General features: G+C 39.6%; 1 protein-coding gene across 10 annotated transcripts in view; it reads right to left on the bottom strand.

Annotated features, from left to right (window-relative positions):
• The window catches only part of TRPM3 (transient receptor potential cation channel subfamily M member 3), a 563,637-nt gene that overhangs the window by 176,695 nt on the left and 360,955 nt on the right, over positions 1-25,987 (bottom strand). For all 10 annotated transcript variants that reach the window (XM_032164279.2, XM_032164271.2, XM_032164269.2 and 7 more), the window contains one exon: positions 12,742-12,865. In XM_032164279.2, coding sequence (XP_032020170.1) covers positions 12,742-12,865 — 124 coding nt within the window. The remainder of the gene's footprint in view (positions 1-12,741; positions 12,866-25,987) is intronic.

A 25,987-nucleotide genomic window follows, 5' to 3' on the forward strand; every position in this document is an offset into this window, starting at 1 on the left:
AATCTCTGTTGTTTATAAACTACCCAGTTTATGGTATTTCATTATAGCAGCTGGAACAGACTAAAACAATGGTCCCTGGAGACTTGACTGACGATGGTCAAGAAAAAATTAGTTTATTTTGTTTTTTATTTTTTTGAGACAGGGTCTTGCTCTGTCCCCTGGGCTGGAGTGCAGTGGTATGATCTCAGCTCACTGCAGCCTCAAACTCCTAGGCTTAGGAGATTTAGCTAGAACTCCCGTTGCATGCCAACACAACCAGTTTATTTCTGTATTTTTTTTGTAGAGATAGGGTTTTGCTATGTTGCCCAAGCTGGTCTCAAACTCCTGGGATCAAGTGATCCACACTTCTCAGCCTCCCAATGTCCTGGGACTATGGGCATGAGCCACTGTGTCCAGACAAAAGTTGGTTTATTTTCATTCCTGTGTATCCTGAATTGATGTACTGGATAAACAGACTTAGTACTCTAGTTGCAATGTTTGCTTCTTGATTTTAGAATCATTATTGCAAATGAGAACCAGCTGTAGGGAAGCAGGAAGCCCATGTTACCATACTATAAAGTCTGTGAAGTACATTACAAAAACCCCCAAGATATAGTCCAGAAATTAAGATGTTAAAGTAATTTTACCACATAAATTATGATTAGAAAGCTATTTTTTTTTCTTTTTACATTCAGGCCATGAGTGCACCAATAAACACTCAATAACTAGCACAAATCCACAATAAGCCATTGGACTACTATCTTATTTTGGAAACTATAGGGCAGAGTTAAGAAATAGTAAATAACATCCCACTTATTAAAACTGTTAAAGCAATTTACCAAAAACTGTGTAGTAATAAAGTCAGAAAACTGAAATGTGCTCTAGGTTCTGAGATAAGAAGAATAAAAATCAGATTATTTCTTATATTTCATAAATAAGTAGTACTAAAATGAAGTCATCCTGGAGAAGGCAACAAATTAGTATAAAGTTATTCATGCTTTATTTAATTTTTGTCTTTTAACATAATTAAATATGAGCTAACATTTCACCTTTATGGAAAAAGAAGTCTGGCATATGAATATTTCATTTGTGTAAGAAAAGCATAATGGATAAAGTCCATTTGACCCAGATGTAGATTCAATGGCTAATTATTGAAATCTCTCTCCCTTTCTCTTTCTTGACAGTCACTGCATGTATCTCATTTAAAATAATTACTATTTAATCTGGGTTGTAATAACCAACTAATTCTAGCAGAGGTTATGCACATCATAAATAATGTCAGGGTCCCTACAGAAGAAATGATATATAACATCTTTCACCAACACGCAGCTTAGACCTAGGCTACTAGGCTGTACTGTAAGATTGTACTATGCATTTTTCTGTTGAAAATCAGAGTAAGCAGTTGTGAGATGTCATAGCTGGATGCTCGCAGTTTCATGTGATCGTGCAAGTGGAAATAGCAGCAGAAGAGAATCTTTTCCCAGATGAAAGAAAGTATGGGAGTTTGGAAAGCCTAAATTATTGGCTGGGAAACAGGGTGGTAAAAAGAAGTAATGGAAGTGTGGGGATTCATCCAGACTGCATTCAGACTGTGGAGGGCCTCAAAGCCACATTAAATAGTTTGGACACTTGTCAGTAGCAAAAGCAAGTCCTTGAAACTATCTGAGCAAAGAAGTTAACAAGTCAGGCCTGGGCCTCAAGCATCAAGCTTGGAGGAGTGTGTGGAATAGCTTGGAGGATGGACAACAAGGTTTCCTTTCTGGGACTAGGTAGGAACACATAGTAATGGCCCTGGGAAGAAAACTGAGGTTCAGAATGAGGATGATGGCACTGGAATCAAAGTAGAGCAGGCAGATGTGAGAGATGCTGCTGAAAGAAACTCAGAATAACTTGGCCACAACTGACTGGTGGCGGTGCAATGAGGATAGGGGAACTGAAGCTTTCAAGATTGAGAAAATGAAACGAGAATTGGAAGGGGAAACATGGTGGAGAGGTAGGGCTGGGAAGCACTGGAGGATGTTGGATAGGCTGATTTTGTTTCTGGACGTGTAGAACTTGAAGTAATGATGGGACAACCAGGTGAGACATCTAACCGCAAGCTGTAATTATGGTTGGAGAGATCGAAAGAGCAAGGTTAGGGCCAGAAATAGTTTTGTGAATAATCTCCAATGAGGTTGTTGGTAAAGCTAACAGGAGATGTATGATAGTACCAAGAAAAAAAAAAGGTATTATAACAAAATACATAAATGAGACTTAGCAACTGAGACTATCTTACTGAACAAATGAACGAAATTTAAAATGTATACAGGGTAATAAGCACAGAATAAATGCAATTAGACTAATTTACCACTTAAAAATAGAGCATCTAATATGATATTAAAAACAAAAGCTATATATAATTTTTAAGAAACTCATCTAACATACAGGGTGCAGAAAAGCTAAAAATAAAAGAAGAAAAGGCATGAAAATTTCCTATATTGGGAAAGTATGAACTAAAAGAAGTTGATGTAAGTGGATTAATATCAGATGAACTGAAATGCAAGACATAGCATTGTCAGGAATAAATAAAGTCACTGAATAATGATAGAAAAATATTTCACCAGGAAATATAGCTAGTCTAAAAACTTATAAGCCAAACAACATCATCTCAAAATATATAAAGCAAAAATTTGACAGAATTTTAAAGAGGAATTGACACAATCTCCCACGATAGGAGACTTAAAATTACTTCTCCAAAAAATGACACAAAGAACAAAAGGACTGAGAACAAAGAAGTCTCAGATAATGTCCACATTTATGGATGAAAGTAATGAGAAGCATAAGGAAAAGAGGAGAAGAAAAAGAAAAGTTGAAGGACTAGCAGAAAAGTACAATGTCCTTGAAATTTTAGGAAGGTAGAAAAGACAGAAGTAAAACTCAGTGTAGAGGGAGTAATACAGTTACTGTCCAAGAAATGTACATTTTCTGGAGAAAAAATCATGGAGGAAATGCAAAGTGATGGGATGTGTTGCCTGTTCAGAGAATGACTGTAGAGAAGAAGAGGGGCACTACTTCCTCTGATACTACACAGAAAAAAAAGGCATGGCTCAAGATATAGTCACACTGGGATAAAGGAGAAGAAAGCAGAGGAGCTTACATTTATGCCCTTTGATTTCCTTTAAGGAGGAGTCTTCTGTTGAGCATGAGGAGAATGAATCGTTAAATTCAATGCAATTTCAATCCACATCTCAACAATGTGTGCGTGTGTGTGTGTGTGTGTGTGTGTGCACATGCACATGTACATGCAACCTGAAAGGCTGAGTTTAAAATTTACCTCTAAGAGCAAAGGGCTAAAATAGTTGGCAACTCTGGAGAAGTGTCATAAGGAGTGTGACTTGCCTTATCTTACATCAGGGCTTATTATAAAGTTACACTGATTAGAAAAGTAGGGCACCAGGCAGGACTAGACAAGTAGGGAAGCCAGAAAGGCTCATGTATAGGTGGAAACCTGCTTTATGAAAGAGCTGGCATTATGCCACATAAGGATGGACCATTCAATAAATGATGTAATGTCAGTTAGTCACCCACATGGATCCTCACTTCATATCATATACAAAAAAAATCAGTTATAGATGGGTTACAGATTTAATGTGGAAGGTGAAACTAGACACATTTTAGTTGAATATATAGAATATCTTTTTTGATATTTGGGTAAAGAAGAGTTTATTAAACAAGAGGCAGAAGGCACAAAACATAATAAAGGCTGATACATTTAACTACAGTCATGGGCTGCATAACGATGTTTCAGTCAATGATGCATTGCGTATGTGACAGTGGTGCCATAAGATTATAATATTGTATTTTTATTGTACCTTTTTATCTTTAGATATGTTTAGATACACAGATACCTACCATTGTGTTACAATTGCCCACAGTATTCAGAACTGTAATATGCCATTCAAGTTTGTAGCCTAGGGACAAATAGGCTATACCATAGAACCTAGGTGTGTAGTAGGCTATGTTGTCTAGGTTTTTAGAAATGCACTCTATGGGCTGGGTGTGGTGGCTCACGCCTGTACTCTCAGCACTCTGGGAGGCTGAGGTGGGCAGATCACCTGAGGTCAGAAGTTCGAGACCAGCCTGGCCAACATGGTGAAACCCTGTCTCTACTAAAAATACAAAAATTAGCTGAGTGTGGTGGCTGGTGCTCCCAAAAGCTACTTAGGAGGCTGAGGCAGGAGAATTGCTTGAATCCGGGAGGCGGAGGTTGCAGTGAGCCAAGATCATGCCACTGTACTCCATCCTGGGTGACAGAGCAAGACTCTGTCTCAAAAAAAAAGAAAAGAAATACACTATGATGTTCACACAACAATGAAATAGCCTAACGATACATTGCTCAGGATGTATCACCATTGTTAAGTAAAGCGTGACTGTACATTAAATTTGAGAATTTCTATTTATCAAAGTACATCAAAAAAAGTGAAAAAACAAGCCCCAAACTGAGAAAATGTATCTGTAACACAACCAACAAAAGATTAGTATTTAACATATATAAAAAGAATAAGAGGAAGTGGCTGTGGTTTGAAACTTGAAAAGAATATAAAAGATTTAGAACAATGATTGTAGGGAATAGGAGAGCCTATTGACTAGAGATAAATACTAGGATTGGCCGGCATTATTGAAGGCCTAATTGAATTAGACCGATTGACTCAGCTTCGGGAGTGGTACGAGAAGCATCAGGCACATAGAATAGAGTAATTGACAGGTGAGCGAACCCAAATGGGAGCAGGGAGGGTGGGAAGACACAGTGCAAACTCGCAACAAGGCACAAGGTAAAGAAAACTATTTTGAACATGTTTTTACACAGATTGCTTGAGGTGTTTGATCTCAGGGTCGTGAACAGAGAAGCTTGGCATCCAGGTTCAGGTTCAGTATGAATGAAGTGGTGGGAGGGGGAAGATAGGGCAGTTATCTCTGGAGTGGGGAGTAGATTTTAAAGTCCTAGATTCTGGAGCAGCAAGGCTTTGAGCGGAGGCATGATTCCCAGGTGTGACTGGGAAGAGATGGAAAGATGAACTGATTGGATGCTAGGAGGTCTGGCCGCTGTCAGGGAAGGAGAGTGAATGAGAGGAGTCACCAGTGTGGAAGCAGAAGGTGGTGAACTATGAGCAGGGCTGGTGTTGTCATCACCATGACTTGTTTAGGGCCACACAACCATGGGGCTTACAATGCCAAGTCCAAGTGGTCCTCCTACACTCCAGGGTATCAAAAGCAAATGTACTGCCCCAGTCTGGGGCTGGTGGGTTGGCAGTGGTGATAGAGGAAGGCTTCTGCAGGAGCTCAGAGGACAGACAGGAGCTCCAGGAGGCAGCAGCAGAAAAGGAGCTGGCACTGCCCTCTGGAGCATAAGGCTCTTGGTTTCTACGCACATAATCAGCCTCACTGTGTGCATGGCCACCTATGTCCTCTTTTCCTGGTCTTGATATTCTTTATGACCAGACCCCTCTTGAGGAGGAAGAGAATAGAGGGACACCTGATCTGTGACATCTGTTCCCAAATGAGTATGTTGTAGATGGTCTTTATCTCTTTAATTTCTATTCTTTACCTGAAAACAATGATAGAACTTAGGTTACAGGTTGATTTCTAGAAGGAATCTTTTTTAAAGGGGACAGGTTTTGAGTAAGCAGAGAAGTGAATTTCTTCAAGATCTATATGAAATGAGCAGAAAGTACAGCAGTATCTCTGTGTGATGATGTCGTGAGGGGCTGCCCCACCTAGCTTGAAATTGCAGACCCAAGGCATATTTTTCATGAGGCCACACCACCCAGAGGCCCATCCATACTGCAGGCTTTATTATGTAAGTCAGTTAAGTGCTGGGATGAGAAAGATGTCACATCAACTCTAGAACCAAACAGCTTAGCCAAACTTGGCAATGATTAGACTAGCCTCATAATATTATACCCCACATAGTTTGTAAGGGGAATCAAAAGAAACTTGAAGGATACAAGAGAAAAGAGGAACTCTACGACAATGCAATGCCTCCTTGTTTTGTGTGCTATGCTATGGAGCCTAATGAGCAGAAAACACCGGCTCTGCAGCAAGACAGTCCTAGTTTGGCTCTTCCTGGCTGTGTACATCTCCCCACCTCTCTTAGCCTCAGTTCCTTTCCTTGTCTCTGCAAGAGGAGAAAACAATGCCTACTTTGTGTCTACCTTATTTTCAAGGCATCTGGTACCGTCCATGCACATAAGTAGTCCCTCAAAATTTGAAATTATAGTTATACTGTAATTTTGATTTAAACATTTCTAACTTATTTTTGCCCGGATGTGGAGATAATTTGTTGCTTGTTAAGAACACACAGGCCACCGGGCGCGGTGGCTCACGCCTGTAATCCCAGCACTTTGGGAGGCCGAGGCGGGCGGATCACGAGGTCAGGAGATCAAGACCATCCTGGCTAACACGGTAAAACCCCATCTCTACTAAAAATACAAAAAATTAGCCGGGCGTGGTGGCGGGCGCCTGTAGTCCCAGCTACTTGGGAAGCTGAGGCAGGAGAATGGCGTGAACCTGGGAGGTGGAACTTGGAGTGAGCCGAGATCACGCCACTGCACTCCAGCCTGGGCGACAGAGTGAGACTCCGTCTCAAAAAATAATAATAATAATAAAAATAAAAATAAAAGAACACACAGGCCAACATTCAAATTTAGGAAACACACAGAACACCACAAAGATACTCCTTGAGAAGAGCAACCACAAGACACATAATTGTCAGATTCACCAAGGTTGAAATGAAGGAAAAAATGTTAAGGGCAGCCAGAGAGAAAGGTCAGGTTACCCACAAAGGGAAGCCCATCAGACTAACAGCAGATCTCTCTGCAGAAACCCTACAAGCCAGAAGAGAGTGGGGGCCAATATTCAACATTCTTAAAGAAAAGAATTTTCAACCCAGAATTTTATATCCAGCCAAACTAAGCTTCACAAGTGAAGAAGAAATAAAATCTTTTACAGACAAGCAAATGCTGAGATATTTTGGCACCACCAGGCCTGCCTTACCAGAGCTCCTGAAGGAGGCGCTAAATATGGAAAAGAAAAACCAGTACTAGCCACTGCAAAAACATACCAAATTGTAAAGACCATTGACACTACGAAGAAACTGCATCAATTAACGGGAAAAATAACCAGCTAGCATCATAATGACAGGATCAAATTCTCACATAACATTAACCTTAAATGTAAACAGGCTAAATGCCCCAATTAAAAGACACAAACTTTGAGAGCCATGAGTATGCTGTATTCAGGAAACCTATCTCACTTGCAAAGACACACGTAGGCTCAAAATAAAGGGATGGAGAAATATTTACCAAGCAAAAGGAAAGAAAAAAAAAAGTAGGAGTTGCAGTCCTAATCTCTGATAAAACAGACTTTAAACCAACAAAGATCAAAAAAGACCAAAGAAGGGCATTACATAATGGTAAAGGGATCAATGCAACGAGAAGAGCTAACTATCCTAAATATATATGCATGCAATACAGGACCTACAAAGAGACTTAGACTCCCACACAATAATAGTGGGAGATTTTAACACCCCCATTGTCAATATTAGACAGATCAATGAGACAAAAAATTAACAAGGATATTTAGGACTTGAACTCACCTCTGGACCAAGCAGACCTAATAGACATCTACAGAACTCTTCCCCAAATCAACAGACTATACATCCCTCTCAGCACTACATCACACTTATTCTAAAATTGACCACATAATTGGAAGTAAAATACTCTTCAGGAAATGCAAAAGAATGGAAATCAACAGTCTCTCTGACCAGAGAGCAATCAAATTAGAACTCAGGATTAAAGAACTCACTCAAAACCACACAACTACATGGAAACTGAACAACCTGCTCCTGAATGACTACTGGGTACATAATGAAATTAAGGCAGAAATAAACAAGTTCTTTGAAACCAATGAGAACAAAGATACAATGCACCAGAATCTCTGGGACACAGCTAAAACAGTGTTTACAGGTAAATTTGTAGCACTAAATACCCACAGGAGAAAGTGGAAAAGATCTAAAATTGACACCCTAACATCACAATTAAAAGAACTAGAGAAGCAAGAGCAAACAAATTCAAAAGCTAGCAGAAGACAAGAAATAACTAAGATCACAGCAGAACTGAAGGAGATAGAGACACAAAAAACCCTTCAAAAAATCAATGCATCCAGGAGGTGGTTTTCTGAAATGATCAACAAAATAGACTGCTAGCCAGACTAATAAAGAAGAAAAGAGAGAAGAATCAAATAGACATAATAAAAAAGATAAAGGGGATATCACCACTGATCCCACAGAAATACAAACTACCATCAAAGAATACGATAAACACCTCTACGCAAATAAACTAGAAAATCTAGAAGAAATGGATAAATTCCTGGACACATACACCCTCCCAAGACTAAACCAGGAAGAAGTCAAATCCCTCAATAGACCAAAAACAAGTTCTGAAATTAAGGCAGTAATTAATAGCCTACCAACCAATAAAAGCTCAGGGCCAGATGGATTCACAGCCAAATTCTACTAGAGGTACAAAGAGGAGCTGGTACCATTCCTTCTGAAACTATTGCAAACAATAGAAAAGAGGGACTCTTGCATAACTCATTTTATGAGGCCAGCATCATCCTGATACCAAAGCCTGGCAGAGACACAACAACAACAAAAAAGAAAATTTCAGGCCAATGTCCCTGATGAACATCAGTGAGAAAATCCTTAGTAAAATACTGGCAAACAAAATCCAGCAGCACATCAGAAAGCTTATCCACCAGGATAAAGTCAGCTTCATCCCTGGGATGGAAGTCTTGTTCAAAATATGCATATCAATAAATGTAATCCAACACGTAAACAGAACCAATGAGAAAAACCACATGATTATCTCAATAGATGCAGAAAAGGGCTTCAATAAAATTTAACACCCCTTCATGCTAAAAACTCAATAAACTAGGTATTGATGGAATGTATCTCAAAATAATAAGAGCTATTTATGACAAACTCACAGCCAATATTACATTGAATGTGCAAAAGCTGGAAGCATTCCCTTTGAAAACTGGAACAAGACAAGGATGCCCTCTCTCACCACTCCTATTCAACATAGTATTGGAAATTCTGGCCAGGGCAATCAGGCAAGAGAAAGAAATAAAAGATATTCAAATAGGAAGAGAGGAAGTCAAATTGTCTGTGTGTGCAGATGACATGACTGTATATTTAGAAAATCTCAGCCCAAAATCTCCTTAAGCTGATAAGCAACTTCAGCAAAGTCTCAGGATATAAAATCAATGTGCAAAAATCACAAGCATTCCTATACACCAATAACAGACAAACAGAGAGCCAAATCATGAGTGAACTCCCATTCACAATTGCTACAAAGAGAATAAAATACCTAGGAATACAACTTACAAAGGATGTGAAGGACCTGTTCAAGGAGAACTATAAACCACTGCTCAAGGAAATGAGAGGACACAAACAAATGGAAAAATATTCCATGCTCATGGATAGGAAGAATCAATATTGTGAAAATGGCCATACTGCCCAAAGTAATTTACAGATTTAATGCTATCCCCATCAAGCTGCCATTGACTTTCTTCACAGAATTATGAAAAACTACTTTAAATTTCACATGGAACCAAAAAAGAGCCTGCATAGCCAAGACAATCCTAAGCAAAAAGAACAAAGCTGGAGGCATCACGCTACCTGACTTCAAACTATACTACGAGGCTACAGTAACCAAAACAGCACGGTACTGGTACCAAAACAGATATATACACCACTGGAACAGAAGAGAGGCCTCAGAAATAATGCCACACATCTACAACCATCTGACCTTTGACAAACCTGACAAAAACAAGCAATGGGGAAAGGATTCCCTATTTAATAAATGGTGTTGGGAAAATTGGATAGCCATATGCAGAAAACTGAAACTGAACCCCTTCCTTACACATTATACAAAAATTAACTCAAGATGGATTAAAGACTTCAATGTAAAACCTAAAACCATAAAAACCCTAGAAGAAAACCTAGGCAATACCATTCAGGACATAGGCATGGGCAAAGACGTCATGACTAAAACACCAAAAGCAATGGCAACAAAAGCCAAAATTGACAAATGGGATCTAATCAAACTAAAGAGCTTCTGCATAGCAACAGAAACTATCATCAGAATGAACAGACAACCTACAGAATGAGATAAAATTTTTGCAATCTATCCATCTGACAAAGGGCTAATATCCAGAATCTACAAAGAACTTAAACACATTTACAAGAAAAAAACAACCCCATCAAAAAGTGGGCAAAGGATATGAACAGACACTTCTCAAAAGAAGACATTTATGCAGCCAACAAACATATGAAAAAAAGCTCATCATCACTGGTCATTAGATAAATGCAAATCAAAACTACAATGAGATACCATCTCACGCCAGTTAGAATGGCGATCATTAAAAAGTCAGGAAACAACAGATGCTGGAGAGGATGTGGAGAAATAGGAACACTTCTACACTGTTGGTGGGAGTGTAAATTAGTTCAATCATTCTGGAAAACAGTGTGGCATTTCCTCAAGGATTTAGAACCAGAAATACCATTTGAACCAGCAATCCCATTCCTGGGTATGTACCCAAAGGATTATAAATCATTCTACTATAAAGACTCTTGCACACGTATGTTTATTGCAGCACTGTTCACAATAGCAAAGACTTGGAACCAACCCAAATGCCCATCAATGACAGACTGGATAAAGAAAATGTGGCACATATAAACCATGGAATACTATGCAGCCATAAAAAAGGATGAGTTCATGTCTTTTGCAGGGACATGGATGAAGCTGGAAACCATCATTCTCAGCAAACTAACACAAGTACAGAAAACAAAATGCCACATGTTCTCACTCATAAGTGGGAGCTGAACAATGAGAACACATGGACACAGGGAGGGTAACATCACACACCAGGGCCTCTCAGGGGTTGAGGGGCTAGGGGAGGGACAGCATTAGGAGAAATATCTACTGTAGATGATGGGTTGATTGGTGCAGCAAACCACCATGTCACATGCATACCTACTTAACAAACCTGCACGTTCTGCACAAGTATCCCAGAACTTAAAGTATAATTTAAAAAAATAAACTTTTAAAAAAAGAACTCATTTTCTGAGCCTGGAGCTAGGAATACATCACATTTCTTATAACAAATAACTTGCATTAGAATGCAGTTGACTTTTTCAGCAGAGACCGTGATTAAACAACATGAAATTTAGGCAGAATTCTGTAATAACAGTCCCACAAAATACCTAGAAAAGTTCATTCAGCCTCATTTGGTTGTATGACTTCCCACTGGTTCCTAGAATTTTGCTCCCAGCTGCCTTTCTAGGGAATTTGCAGGACTGCTGAAATGTATAGTCCTGGTAAGATTTCTCAATTAGAATTGGCCTCAGCATTGGAAAAGCATCAGTACTCAGAAGATAATCCCTACTGTGGCATGTAGAAGCTCAGGGCTTCAGTGCGTCCCTGGACAGGGGAAGTATGCGAGCTGCAACACCGTGAGCTAACCACATCCGAGATGGGAGGATGTCACATGTGGGTGGTACCTTCGTGCGTAGTAGAGTTCTCCTGGAATGACAGCAGCCATGACTGTGTGCCCCACCTGCTCACTGGCTTCTATATATGGGGCAGCCAGACTGTGTACCTAGGTATTGTCCTATTCTTCTCATCTTCACTCATCTCATCCCAAACCTGGAAGCTGCTGAAAGGTTTCTCACAAAGGCTGTGTGGATGCTTTCTGGAGATGGGTCTTGCCCACTCTAATCAATTCTTTTTTTTTTTTTTCCCTAAACATTTTGCTATCTCTCTCAGCAGTTGGGTTTAACTGACCTTTGACAATAGTCTTTCTGGCTGAGGGCTGGGGGCATCTACTCAGAGTGGGTGATCCACTGCATTGGCTTCAATGTGACACTTTCTGAATAAAAATACTCCATACAGAGGTTAAACATCACTGGTTTTGAGTCTTAGCTCCTCATTTACTAATCAAATAAGCCGAGTTCCCTCATCTGTAAGATGAGGGTAATAATTGTATCTTTCTCATCAGGACAGTTGCAAAGGTCACATGAGTTTATATGCATAAAGATCATGCTCCCTGCCTGGCAGATAGCAAGTTCTTGTTAAATGTTTGAGTAAGCAGAGAACAAAATCACATGATTTTGTTCACCCTAACAGGAGCTCTGATCATACTACATTTGTAAGACATTTTGCTCTGATTTTAGAAACACTTCAGTAGCTATAGATTCCTCCAGGATTTCTTGAGTACGTTTCTCCGTTTTCTACCTGTACAGATTGGTGTAACAGCCTGGACCCTTTGTCATTAAAGCTATTTGACACGAAGCACATCAGTGGTTCATGATTTACAAGCAAAATGAAATCCGAAACCTAAGAAGATCAAGCTGAAGCGTTTTCCAGGAGGGGACCAATTTTGTCACTTCAACTCATTTTGTTGAGGCAGTCAGAGCATTTGGATGAGCTCCAAAAGGAAATGATGCTAAAACTCTGCTGCACACACCTTATTAACTCGAAGGCAGTAAAAGCAGTGTCTTAGTTACTTAGGAGAGGAAGCTACTGGAGCCAATCGAGCCTGAGGAGAGCTGTAAGCTCCGCCAGAAAGAGAGAATGTTGCATGATTTGAGAAAATGTTGTGTGATTCAAGAAAATGACTGAAAATGTGGAGACAGCTGGCCACCCATAAGGAATTACCTACCAATTCCTTCTTCTTCATGCACTCCATGAGGATGATGAACAGATGCTGAGCTTGGGTTCGAGTGTATGTGAAAGTCTTCTGTATAGTCACCAACAGCTGGTCCCTCAAAGATTCATTTATCAGTCTGCAAATAAAAACAATGTCAAAAGCAGGTCAACCAACTCCTATTCAGCACATATTTCTGAGAAATACAGAGCTCAAGAGGGAATAATGAGGGTTTACTTTAGATAGGAGTTACTTCTATATTTTTGTCACAAAAGGTATCCCGCCTGTGATAATTTAAAAAGCAAGGCATTTAAAAATAAATCAATTTTACTCTCTCAGAACCCAACAAAGTAGAAAGATTGATGTAGATATTTTAATTTTATTTTTCTGTTTTTCATATGGCATGTGTCTAATGCCATTTTCCTCAAGTTTGCTTATCAAAAAATACCTTCAATTAATCATCTGCATCTTCTTGGTAAGAATTTGCTATAGTACTGTTCCTAACAGTACCATATAAATCTCCTAACAGTACTGCAGGAGATTTAAATTGTAGCATCATCTCTAGTTGTGGAAATAAAGACAGTATTTCATTAATAAGTTTTTGAACATCCATAAGCAGAAATAGGAGTTATGTTTTCCCAAAAATCATTTCATGTAGGTGGCAGCCTGTCTGGCCTATGATTTAGGTATTCATGATTTATGTCAAGCTTTTGCTCTGTTACAGTGAACAGTAAGACAGTACAGTATTGGCTACCTGATTAAAAGATATTTTTATGCTACAGAAGAATAAATGAAAACAGGAAAGAGGCATCATATGTAATGAATGCTCAATTATGTCTTGAATATGAATCAATCACAACTAATTTTTAACTTCTTTCCCATTACCCTGGTGAGAACAGGGCTTTCTCTACTAGCCATTAAATGGCAGGGACGGAAAACTCACTTTATTAATAACAGATATTATTTAAATTCAGGAAGACAAAACCGCTCTCAAGGACCAGTGGCAAAATTACCATAATTTACCTAGCATTTTACAGATTACAAATTGCTTTCATAATTAAAGTATCAGCAACTCCTAAATAAAATAGTGAAATAAATTATCTCAGTTGCTGATTACAGCAACCCTATAGACAAGGGATTTGTTCTATTTCACAGGCAGGACATTTTAGCCAGAAAGAGCCCAATGTTTAAGTTCATGCAACAAATAAGTGACAGAGTTATCAGAATCAGAACCTAGTTCTTCTGAATATCTGTCCAGGGCTCTTTCTACCACACCATGTTGCCTCTGTTTACACCACGTGGATCACACCACTGCCTCTCTTCATCACTGTGGCTATTTGAGCAGGCAGTTGTGGAGTTTCCTTCAACATGAAAGCAAGAAAAACGTTATTGCTTGAAAGAAGGCAAGATGGGGAGCCAGAAGATGTCTTCCTATCAGTGACCTGCTGTGCTCCAGTTTATGTGAGGTTCAGCTGAACTCACTAGGTTGGATATTATGATGGCCCTGCTTTGAGGAGGGTGGCATTCCTCATGACAGAACTATACCAACGATCCTGGAAGGTCACTCAGCTGGATGAAGGATTGGGTCACCCGTTCCCCCACTCCTACAAAGTGTATATTCTATATCAAGAATATACACATTTAGGCTGGGTGATGTGGCTCCCACCTGTAATCCTAGGACTTTGGGAGGCTGAGGCAGGTGGATCACTTGAGCCCAGGAGTTTGAGATCAGCCTGGGCAATACAGTGAGACTTTGTCTCTACAAAAAATTTAAAAAGTTAGCTGGGCATGGTGGTGCATGCCTGTAGTCCAAGCTACTTGAGATGCTGAGGTGGGAGGACCACTTGAGCCAGGGAGGCAGTGAGCCAAGATCACACCACTGCACTCCAGCCTGGGTGACATGGCCAGAACCTGTCTAAAAAAAATTTATATTTAGAAAAAGAGGATGGTTGAAAAAAATAATGCCAGATCCTCTCTTAAGATTATCTTAATTATTCTGAATGACTCTGTGGTCTTAGCTGTGGACCAGATTGAAATCATTTATTCATTCATTCATTCGTTTAGTCATTCAACAAATGCATAGTGAATGTCTACTTAGTGCCACACACTAGGATGTGCCAAGAACAGAGGAGCTATATATGCACTCCCAGCCTTCAACGAGCTTATGCACCAGTGGAGTAGAAAGATGTGAATCAGCAATTCAACCATGATTGTCAGTGGAAAAGAAGTAGAGAAGCTTGTGGCAAATGAATCTAATCTAATCTAAGGGGTTCAGGGAAGACTCTTCTGAGGAAGTGCTGTTTTATCTGAGACATGAATGAATGAGCATCGGCATAGTTGGGGTTGGTAGGATTGAGTAAGAGAATTAACAGCAGACAAAATGGCACGAACAGGCCCAGTTTGGAAAAAATAAAAGGTCAGTATGGCTGGAGCTGAGAGAGCAAATTAAAGAGTGGAACAAAATAGGGCTGCAGAGGGAGTGAGCAGGAACAAGATCAATGGGGACTTTGAAGGTGATGTTATAAAGATTTTAGGTTTTATTCCCCAGACAATGAAAAGCCATTGAAAGATTTAAGCAGAAGGGTGGTATGATCACATTTGTGTTGCCAATTAATTTTCCTGAAAAGTAAAGACATGCACACTCAGACCTAGGCATGTGTCTACCTGACAGGTAACCCAAGTGGATGAGTCTAGAGAGCTCTTCAGTATCAAGCATCCATTGATGTTGTACATGATTAACAACAGAAAGGATTCTCCTGATTAGCCACTTGATAGATGTAATCATTCATCTGCAGGTGTTTAATTTTGATAACAACTCAAAATTTGTTTTCTACTATCAACCATCTGTAATGAAATCCCCGCTCCCCAAGGTCATTATCTGCATGAGGGATCTGTCTGACACTTGTATCCAATCTGTCACTTTCTAAAAATTGAGGAATGATGTGCAATTTAGCTGATTATGGGTTTCAGTGGTTAGGAGAGCTGAAAGACAGTAAGAATCTTATCCTTTGAGCCCAATTTCCCAGTTGTTGAAGTTGTGGGTCTGGCTAGATCATTTAGTGACAAGAACCATAGAATTCTAGAAGTGGAAGGATTCTCTAAGGTGTTTTCCAAAGTGTGGGATACCTATTACAGGTGGAACAAAGGTGATTTGATCCATTCAAAGCATAAAGTTAAAGCAATTAAATATTAAATAACTGCCCTTTCTGATTCAGTTCTTTTTCCATCCTTCTGATTGCAACAAGAAGAAAATCTCATTTTTAGTGCTTTCCTGCCTTTAACAGCTCCCCAACACTTGTAGATCTCCCCTTTTAACAAAGAAAAGATATTAGGTCTCACGCCTTTGGCAAAAAGAGTTTAATAACATTGTTTTAAATAAGATCCTACAAAACAAAACATTTGATATGTCTGTAGCACGTCATGGTTTGACATACACAATGGACTTCAGAGACAATCTCATAACAATCTATGAGGCAAGTGGGATTAATTTCATTTTGCAGAAGAGAAAACTATGCCCTAAGGAGGTTAAATGATTTGTGCTAAGTCATACTGCTTGATGATCTCACTGTTTGCGTTGAGCCTATTGACTTCAGCCTTGCCCCATGGTGTTGATGTTCCTGATTGTATTCTAAGTCTTTCATAGTTTCCTAATCATCTGTATCAGGGATGACAAGGGAGAACACTAAATGAAGATAATCGCAAAGTGCATCAAGTAGTTTGAAGGGTATATTTGCGGGCCGGGCTTGGTGGCTCACGCCTGTAATCCCAGCCCTTTGGAAGCCTGAGGCGGGTGGATCACTTGAGGTCAGGAGTTCAAAGCCAGCCTGGCCAACATGTTGAAACCCCACCTCTACTAAAAATTCAAAAATTAGCCAGGCATGGTGGCACGTGCCTGTAATACCAGCTACTCGGAGGCTGAGGTGTGGGGATTGCTTGAGCCTAGGAGGCAGAAGTTGCAGTGAATCGAGATCACACATCACTGCACTCCAGCCTGGGTGGCAAAGCAAGACTCCATCTCAAAAAACAAAAACAAAAAACAAGTATATTTACTTCTAATTTTTGATAAGTATTTGCTCTGCTGAACTAGATTTCTTCTGTTTGGGTACAAAGGCTTACTCTATCTTCTCTGAAGATCCTTTCTTATTTTGTAACCATATTCCTTAGGATATATGGAAGGCTGCTTTCTTTTTTTTTTTTTTTTTTTTTGAGACGGAGTCTCGCTCTGTCACCCAGGCTGGAGTGCAGTGGTGCAGTCTCGGCTCACTGCAAGCTCCGCCTCCCAGGTTCACGCCATTCTCCTGCCTCAGCCTCTCCGAGTAGCTGGGACTACAGGCACCCGCCACCACGCCCGGCTAATTTTTTGTATTTTTAGTGGAGACAGGGTTTCACTGTGGTCTCGATCTCCTGACCTCGTGATCCACCTGCCTCGGCCTCCCAAAGTGCTGGGATTACAAGCGTGAGCCACTGCGCCCGGCCCTGCTTTCTTAAAATTATCATTTTCTAGTTCTTCCCATCTTCTTCTGTGCAACATTGGAGTGATTTAAAATTTTTTACTGTAATATTTTATCATCAGAAAAATTAGAGATGAGCCTATTTTAGATTTCTTTTTATGGCACTAGAATATTGATTGAAAATTTCTTGACATCAAAATATGGTTGAAGTATTATGTGAAATTTTTATTTTAGAATTGAGTCTTGACAAAGTCATCTTATTTATGGAAACTGTTAATTTGTGGCTTTGTATCTACCCATGTTATTTTTGGTGCATCTCAAATTAGAGGGTTTTGTGATAGGAGGTGTAGTCATTGAAGTGAGGCAGATCTCTATACTATGGCATTTGTGTCTCCATTTAAATGCTGTACTTATGATCTGGAGCTTTGTAGATGAGTCACAGAGTAATTTAAAATAGGCCAATGTTCAGCCAGTGCTCAGAGTAACCAACAAAATGCCCCACAGTTTGCTATTAGTATTCTGTTCAAATGCCCTCAATACAACCCACACATACAAATACATTTCTCAGAATGAATTTAATTACCTGCAAATTACCTGCAATATTAGAGTTTTGTTCCTAGATTTAAAAATTAGGAAATGCACTTAGAATTCAATGGGACTCTAAGAGCTAACCTTAGGTTAATGACTTTCGAGGAAGAGCCCTTCCTGTGACCCCCATAGATGTTTTCTATTAGTTTATTCAGACACAATATGAGAAAATTTTAGCTATATAAAAAAACGTGTTAATAACACCACAATTTGGCACTTAAAAGACACAATCACCCACAGAATATCTAATTCTCTAAAGAAAAATGAAATTTTATCATTTGCTAGAAGCCAAAGCAAATTACTAAATGTTATATTAAGGGCACATAAAGTTGCATGTCTTGCCTGAGGTCACAGAGAATGGCATATTTTTCTCCTGCTTTTTTTGTAAAAGTTGCCACTTCCTCCCCAAATGTCATGACTCTGGTAACATGACAAGTAACACCATGATTCTTCCCAGAGAGGCAGGAAGCATTGATAACAACAGCATTATGGCCACCAGGGCCAGGCTGTCTGGATTTAAGCTGTTATCTGTTGGCTGTGTGATCTTTTGTAAGTTAGTATTGATGTTCTATTTTTCATATATGTAAAATGCAAACTATAATAGTACTTATTTCATAGGCCTGTGAATATTAAATGAGTTAAGCTTTGTAAAAGGCTTAGAAAAGTGCCTGACACATAACAAGCCCTGCACAAGCATACGCATTATTCAAACAGAGTCCTACGATGCTTTTTAGGAAAGAATCACTGATGTATTCCTTCTCATGAAGTAGCACAACTAGTGGGCCAGGGCCTCTATGTACAATGCAGAGTCCTCTCCTGGCGTTAACAGTGCTCTGCTCATCTGGTGAGTCCAGTGGTGTAAGGCTGGAGAAATAACTTTCCCACTTTAGAGAGGTCAGAGACCACCAGTTCTTTCCTATGTTTGGGAAATGGAGATATTAGCAGATTTAGGAGGCTTAATTATAGTGGAGTCTTACAAACACTCCATGCAGACATCTGCTTGCTCATTCATTCATTCAACAAACAATATTCATGCCTTCTGTGTGCCAGGCACTAAGTTGGATATAGAGATATAAATAATATTCAGTTCCAGCCTCAAGGAACTGAAAAAGTTGTACACCATGTATTCTGTAATTGATGGGTATTACCCTCCAAAATTTATTCATTTAAAACAGCACTTATTTGTTGTGTTGATAATTTTGTGGGTCAAGAATTTAGGCAGGCACAATGGGAATGGCTCATTTTTCTCCAGCATATCTAGGGCCTCAACTGGAATAGCTGGAATGGCTGATGAAGACTACAATAGCTCAAGTGTGGCCATATGTCTGGGGCCTCAGTTCTGTTCCATGTGGCATCTGTTGAGGCTAGAATATCCAAGATGGCTTCCTTACTTCCAAGTCTGGTACCTGGCCTGGTCTGGCTAAAAATGCTGAGGGTTGGCTTGCATTGCTCTTTCCCTGCTGGTTGCAGGGTAGATGGACTTCTTACATGGAAGCTGGCTTCTCTTAAAATGAGGGTTCCGAGAGAGCATTCAAAGAGACTCGGGCAGAAACTACAAGGCTTGTTGGGACTTAGCCTCAGAAGTCCTAGAATGTCATTTTCTTGTACTTGATTATTGTAGCAAGTCACTAAAAGTAGCCCAGAATCAAGAAGATGGAAGGAATAGACTTCACCTCTTGATGAGAGCATGAATATACACTGAAGGAATATATTAATGGTGATCATCTTGGAGACAAGCAATGATATCAAATGATTCTGTTAAGATGAGGCATAAACAGTGATCTTTTCCATATTTTGGTGATAAACAGCCTCAATTGCCTTACTTTGAATTGCCTCTTCTAACAGATCATTATAATGAGAACCACCATTTCCCTCAAAGTAATACTCCAACTATTCATAAATATTTCTAAAATATTATTACTGATTTGTGCATAGAACCTACAAATAGTTTCTCCTCTTGATCCAGCTGCCTATTTACATTTATTTGGCATTTAGTGTGTACCAGGTATTTCTTTTAGGCCTTGGTGCCTGGCCAGAGACTTTTTTTCCATTGATACTATCATCACATTTTGTGCCTGTTAAATGCTGCATATAAGGGACATCTTCAGTAATATGTGTGTATGCTTGGGTCAGCCCTTAAGGCCCAGTTTAAGTCACCACCAAAAACAGGTTTTTTTTTTCTTGATGTCTTAATTTCACTTTGGGGTCTATTTGGAGAGATAAAGCAACAGCAGCACCTGTTGATGTTGCCAATTTCTGCTAGAAACCATCTTTTCTTTTCAAAACTCAAAGAATGTTTGGAAATGATTGGGCCAGGTGTGGTGGCTCACATCTGTAATCCCAGTGCTTTGGGAGCCTGAGGCAGCAGGATTGCTTGAGGCCAGGAGTTCAAGAAGTGAATTGGCCACCCAACTCAAAAACATATATTTGATTCTGTTTCTGGATACTACTTTATTCCTCCTTTGAATTGCTTTATTTACTAGTGAGGGACCTGAGACGGGTTATTTGATCTCTTTAAGGCTTCATCTTCTCATCTGTTAAATAAGGGTAGTATATGTCTTTTTAGGTCCATGTATTTGGGAAAAAGAGATCATGCATGGAAAGCACAAAATCTGACTTCCTAAAATATTTTTCCAGTTTTCCTCATTCTCTATCTGCTTTGGTTTGCGTCCTCATCATATCTTATTCAGATGGTACCAACAGACTGCTAATGGGTTTTTTCTCTATCCTCCTCCAGTCCATTCCCCACAGTGTTAATTAAATGGTTCTACGAAGCAGACATGATTCTATTGCACCCTTCTTAAACCCCTGCAATAGCTTTCCATCACCAGCAAGATAACATCTCTACTTGCATACAGCATTTAAGGTTTGTCTATGGTCTTGCTCCACAGCTAGACTCATCTCCTGCCACTCTGTCACACATATCCCATGAATACTGAATCTCCCAAGACCACCAGACTCTTGCATGCCTCTATATCTTCAGCTTGCTGTATCTGCTACTTGGACTATTCTGTAGTCCTGATCTCATCACTCAAAACTCATCATTTAAAACTCAGCTCAAACTTCACCTCCTTTTTCTTTTTTTGACTTTTATTCTAGAATCAGGGGGTACACATGGAGGTTTGTTACAAGGGTATATTGCATGATTCTGAGCTTTGGAGTACAGATGATTAAGATTCAGTTGTAAGACTATTAAGCTTTAGTGAAGACATGTTAATTCACTTGATTTAATCATCCCACAATGTAAACATATATCAGGACATCACAATGTATCCCATAATATGTTATTTGTCAATTAAAAATAAAATTTAAGAAAATGTAAAAAAAAAAAAATCACCCTCATCTCCTATGTGAAAGTCTCTGATTACTGCTCCCTTGGTGCTCTCAAACCACTTGATACATATTTCTATGATTATTATATTGCATGGAAATTATTTGTTTGTCTTACTCTAGTAGATGATGAACTTTTTGAAGCACGGATTGTTTCTTTATTCTGCATGTACCTTAAGTTCTAGAAGAGTGCTTGGTTCAACGTTAGCTATAGAAGAATCTTTGTGGATTGACCGAGTGACTGAGTAGCTGCCTGCTTTAGGTGGGTGACCAGGTGGTCTTCCCCATGCCTCTTTGTCCTCATGCTGGGATGTACTTCAAGCCCATTTGGGAGAATGGGAGATATGGCATAAGGTTTTACCATCCAGCAATTTGGTTTTCTTGATCCTTTTCCTTTTAATCAGATTTATCTCTAAGAAATATTCTTGGTCTCTATCTTTCTGTTGTTGTTTAAACTCAAAGAGTGTTTAGAAATGATTGGACCAGTGGTGGCTCAGACCTATAATCCCAGCACTTTGGGAGGCTGAGGTGGCAGGATTGCTTGAGACCAGGAATTCAAGAAGTGAACTGGCTGCCCAACTCAAAAACACATATTTGGTTCTATTTCTGGATACTACCTCATCCCTCCTTTGAATCGCTTTGCAGCTCTTGTCAGGAACACACAGATTCTTATTCACTTCATCTCCCCCATAATGCTTAGGGCAACATCTTGCCCATAGAAGTTCTCAATAGCTGTTTGAAGACGTTAAGAGTTTCAATAATATCAAGGTAATTTCCCTCACTTAGATGTTGGTGGTTTTGACAACACAAAGCAATTATATCACATAAAAATCAACATAACATACATCTACATTTTTTCAACTAGTTCCACATCATACGTTGAAGTGGTGAGGCCAGTTTCACAATCTGCTATAGGAGATGGAATGACATAATTAAGATGCTACGGCATGGTGCCTTTGGCTGTAATACAGCTCCTTTATTTTCCAGTGAGGGACCTGAGACAGGTTATTTGATCTCTTTAAGCCATCGTCTCCTCATCTGTTAAACAAGGGTAGTATACGTCTTTTTAGGTCGATGTGTTTGGGAAAAAAAGGAGATCATGTATGGAAAGCACCTGGCACTGTTCCTGGCACATAGGTGTTAAATAATTGGCAGTTGTTATTATTAAGAACATTAGGGGCTTTTGCACCTGCAGGAAATCCCGACGATGCCTAGCTCAGAGCTGAAGCAAGGTAACCGGCATGCATATTAGCTGGAGGTGGCCATCCCTATGTGGGAGATAGATTTCAGTATTTCTGTGAAATTCGGATGCAGTAGGTCTGTGAATAGGATGCGAAGGGCCACATTTCAAAGCCACTTAGCTGGGGTATCAGTGCGGAGAGCTCATTAGCTCTTGGATCATATTCATCAAAAGTCATGCAAACTAGTGTTGCTAAGATGCCCTGAAACCATTACTCTCAGATAATTTTATGCCATCCTGAAGTCAAACGGGTGTTAGGATAAGAATTCATACTTGGCTGCAACCTCCTACTTCAATATTTTTGAAGTCTGTATGTTCTAGAGAAGGCACAAATCAGCAAATTCTACTGAGAGATTTGATATTTAGGATAAAAGAATGATACAGTTTTAGAGCAACCATTCTATGGATGAAGGATCCAAGGTCTGTGAAGGTGAACTGATTTGCTTAAGATGATATAGCTGGTAAGCATCAGAGCTGGATTTAGAAGCCAAGAGAATCAGGAGGGAAAAATCTCTCATAATGACTTATTCAAACCTAAATATGTAGGTTCAACTTAGTGTATTAATGTAAAGTTAGTGACTTGCTTAAATGATTGGCTGTAAGTGGAGATTTCCTCTATTTTATGCTTAAGATGCTGCATCTCATGTGTGTGAAGACTCAGTAATGTGATTACAAGGATCCACTACTTTCTGAGTTCATCACCACTTAATCAGATGTCCAATGTTTCTTTTTAATTACTTAAATGGCAAATAAACATTTTATTCAACAATTAGAAGCCCTAAGAGTAACTCTTATAATAAGAGTTAACTGTAACTGATTGATGATGATGTTTTTCAGAAAACACCAGTTGGATAGAAAGTTATAGAAGGTTGAATGGCACACAGAGACATGACCAATAGAGAGCATGGGCTGGTTAGGAGATTACTTTTCCCAACCTTTTATGAGAATCAAATCCAGAAACAAATGGCTTCTATCAGCTAAGGCCTGTGAGAAATAGTTGCTGATTTTACTTTAGGGTCTATTCTAGAAAAGTTCTTCACCTAGGCTTTTCCTGAGGTTTGCATCCAGCAATATGAGATAGTTAGAAGGATATTAGAGAAGCTGCCCATAATCAGGCAGGATGATGGTACAGTCTGTTTGCCAACAAAGTTTATGTACTGTGCTCATAAAGTGATCCTTTCTTACGTTTGTTATTTTTTCTTCATTCTTTTCCTTCCTTCTTTCCTTCTCTTCCTTCCCTTGCTTACTTCCTTCCTGCTTTCCTTCCCTTTTCCTTCTCTCCTTCCCTTCCCTCTTCTTTCCTTGTTCTCACCTTACGCTCCTGAGCCAGCTATGGTAAAACAGAAGGCACAGATGCACATCAAAAAGGAAACTGAAGGTGGGTGGTGTGGTGGGGGTGAGAGTGGTAAGAGAGGTACTTAGTACCTTCTATAAGACAAGCTTTGTGCTGTGCATTTTACACATGGCATTTCATCAGACAGATTAAGAAAATCCTCACCAGACTGTAAACTCCTTGGATACATGGACTGTGCATTCTATTACTTATATACTCTCTTCTCCCCTTCCCTCATTGCTAATCAAGGTGCAGAAGACAGAGGCTTTTCTGCCACCCCTTATCTTGATCTCCCTTACTCTGCTTTCTTACCCCATAGCATATATCTTCTAAAATATTACATAATGTGTTTATGGATTATGTTTATTACTTTTGTCTATCTAACCCTGCTAAAATAAAGCTCCACAAGGGCAGGGATTTTTGTCTATTTGGTTTACTAGTGTATTTTTGCCAGTGCCTAGAATAGTGCCTGGAACATAGTAGGTGTTCAAAAAATATCTATTGAATGACTAAATACATAATGCTGACTGGAGGAAAGAATGTAATTAAAAATAGGGAAAATGTCAAATAACATTTGAGATCTATCAGACATTCAAGGCTTCTCAGTTTGGTAGAAACCAACTGCAGAAATGCTAGAGCTGTGTTATCCAATATGGTAGCTGTTACTCATATGTGGCTATTTAAATTTAATTATAATACAATGAAATGAAATTTAAAATTTATTTCCTTTGTCACATTAGCCACAGGTCAAGCACTCAGGGAGTCTCTGGTTGGACATCACAGATATGGAAGATTTCTGTCATCACAGAGAGCATTTTTTTTTTTTTTTTGAAGCAGGACCTTGCTCTGTTGCCCAGGCTGGAGTACAGTGGTACAATCACAGCTCTTTGCAGCATCAGCCTCCTGGGCTCAAGTGATCCTCCCACCTCAGCCTCCCAAGTAGCTGGGACTTGGCCTCCTGAAATGCTACCACACCTGGCTAATTTTTCATATTTTTTGTAGAGACAGGGTTTCGCCATGTTGCCCAGGCTGGTCTTGAACTCCTGAGCTCAAGGGATCCACCTGCCTCGGCATCCCGAAGTGCTGGGATTACAAGCGTGAGCCACCACACCCAGCCATATCATCAGAGAATACTGTTGGGCAGTGCTGCTCTGGAGACAGGCAAGGCTGCCAAACTCTCCATCTTAGGCAGGACAAGCGGGACATTTAGATGAAAAATCCTGAACAATGTTGGCTGTATCTCTGTCATGTCTCTTCTTTCCTTTGCCTTTGGTTATGAATGTGCACAATAGTAGAAGTGAAGTGCTGCCAAAGCATACAGGGACTGCCACATGTCAGGTGGATTCTCTGCTGCCAACATTGGAAGGAAATCACACCCTCTGAGTTCATTCCAAGTGCAATCCCACCAGCGAGTATTGCCATAGCCCAGGCAAGAGGAAAAGTCAAATTTTTTTATTGTTTTAGGACCCATATAAAAGACAGAATCAGAGCTGGACTGAATTTTTGGGGTCTCCAGGCAGACTACAACACTGGCCTCCTGCAACTGACTGGTCTTACATGTTGGTGCAACACTTACTCACAGGAGAAGTTACCCAGCATATGAGAGAAGGGAGAGAAGATGGAATCTGGGTGTCACTTCCTCTGCTGTCTGGAAAGCTCGGCTCTGGGGCAAGCAAAATAAAGCTCTTGCAGTTACTGGGTCCCACCTTCTTAGAGGACAACATGGTATAGCTGCTTAGGGCCTAAGCTCCAGCTCCAGTCAGTCGGGGCTGACTACTCTCTAGTTTTGAGCTATTTAGCAAATTACCTAACCTTTCTGTCCTCAATTTCCTCATTTATAAAATAGGGATAATAATTATAGCCACCTCATGAAGTTTATGAAATAAAGTGCCTAGATCAGGCTGATGCATGTAGAAGCTCTAAAAAATATTAATTTCAAATTTTTGAGCATACTGCTGGGGAGAGGGTCAGAGGTGTGGGAAAAGGGGAGGGATAAGTTTAAATTCTTTTTCAAAGTAATTTATCAAAATATTCCTTTTATTCTTCTCTATGAAACATTGGGACAAATATAAGTGTCTCTATTTTTGTTACATGTTTATGATAGATTTCTAGTTTTTCAAAAAAATTTCTCATGCATTTTTCATAGGCAATTGCTCAGTTAGCTTGTCTCTCAGTCCAGATCCAAGCAGTATCCTACACTAAAGCGTTTCTCGTTCTTCATCTCCTGTGTATTATGTCTGTGTGGAAAGGCTCACATGATAGATAACTTAAACACTGTTGTGCCTTACGGAGTTGATGAAAAAATGGACCATTTCCTTT

This window comes from Hylobates moloch, unplaced genomic scaffold (assembly GCF_009828535.3).
Source record: "Hylobates moloch isolate HMO894 unplaced genomic scaffold, HMol_V3 SCAFFOLD_10, whole genome shotgun sequence".
Classification (NCBI taxonomy): Eukaryota; Metazoa; Chordata; class Mammalia; order Primates; family Hylobatidae; genus Hylobates; species Hylobates moloch.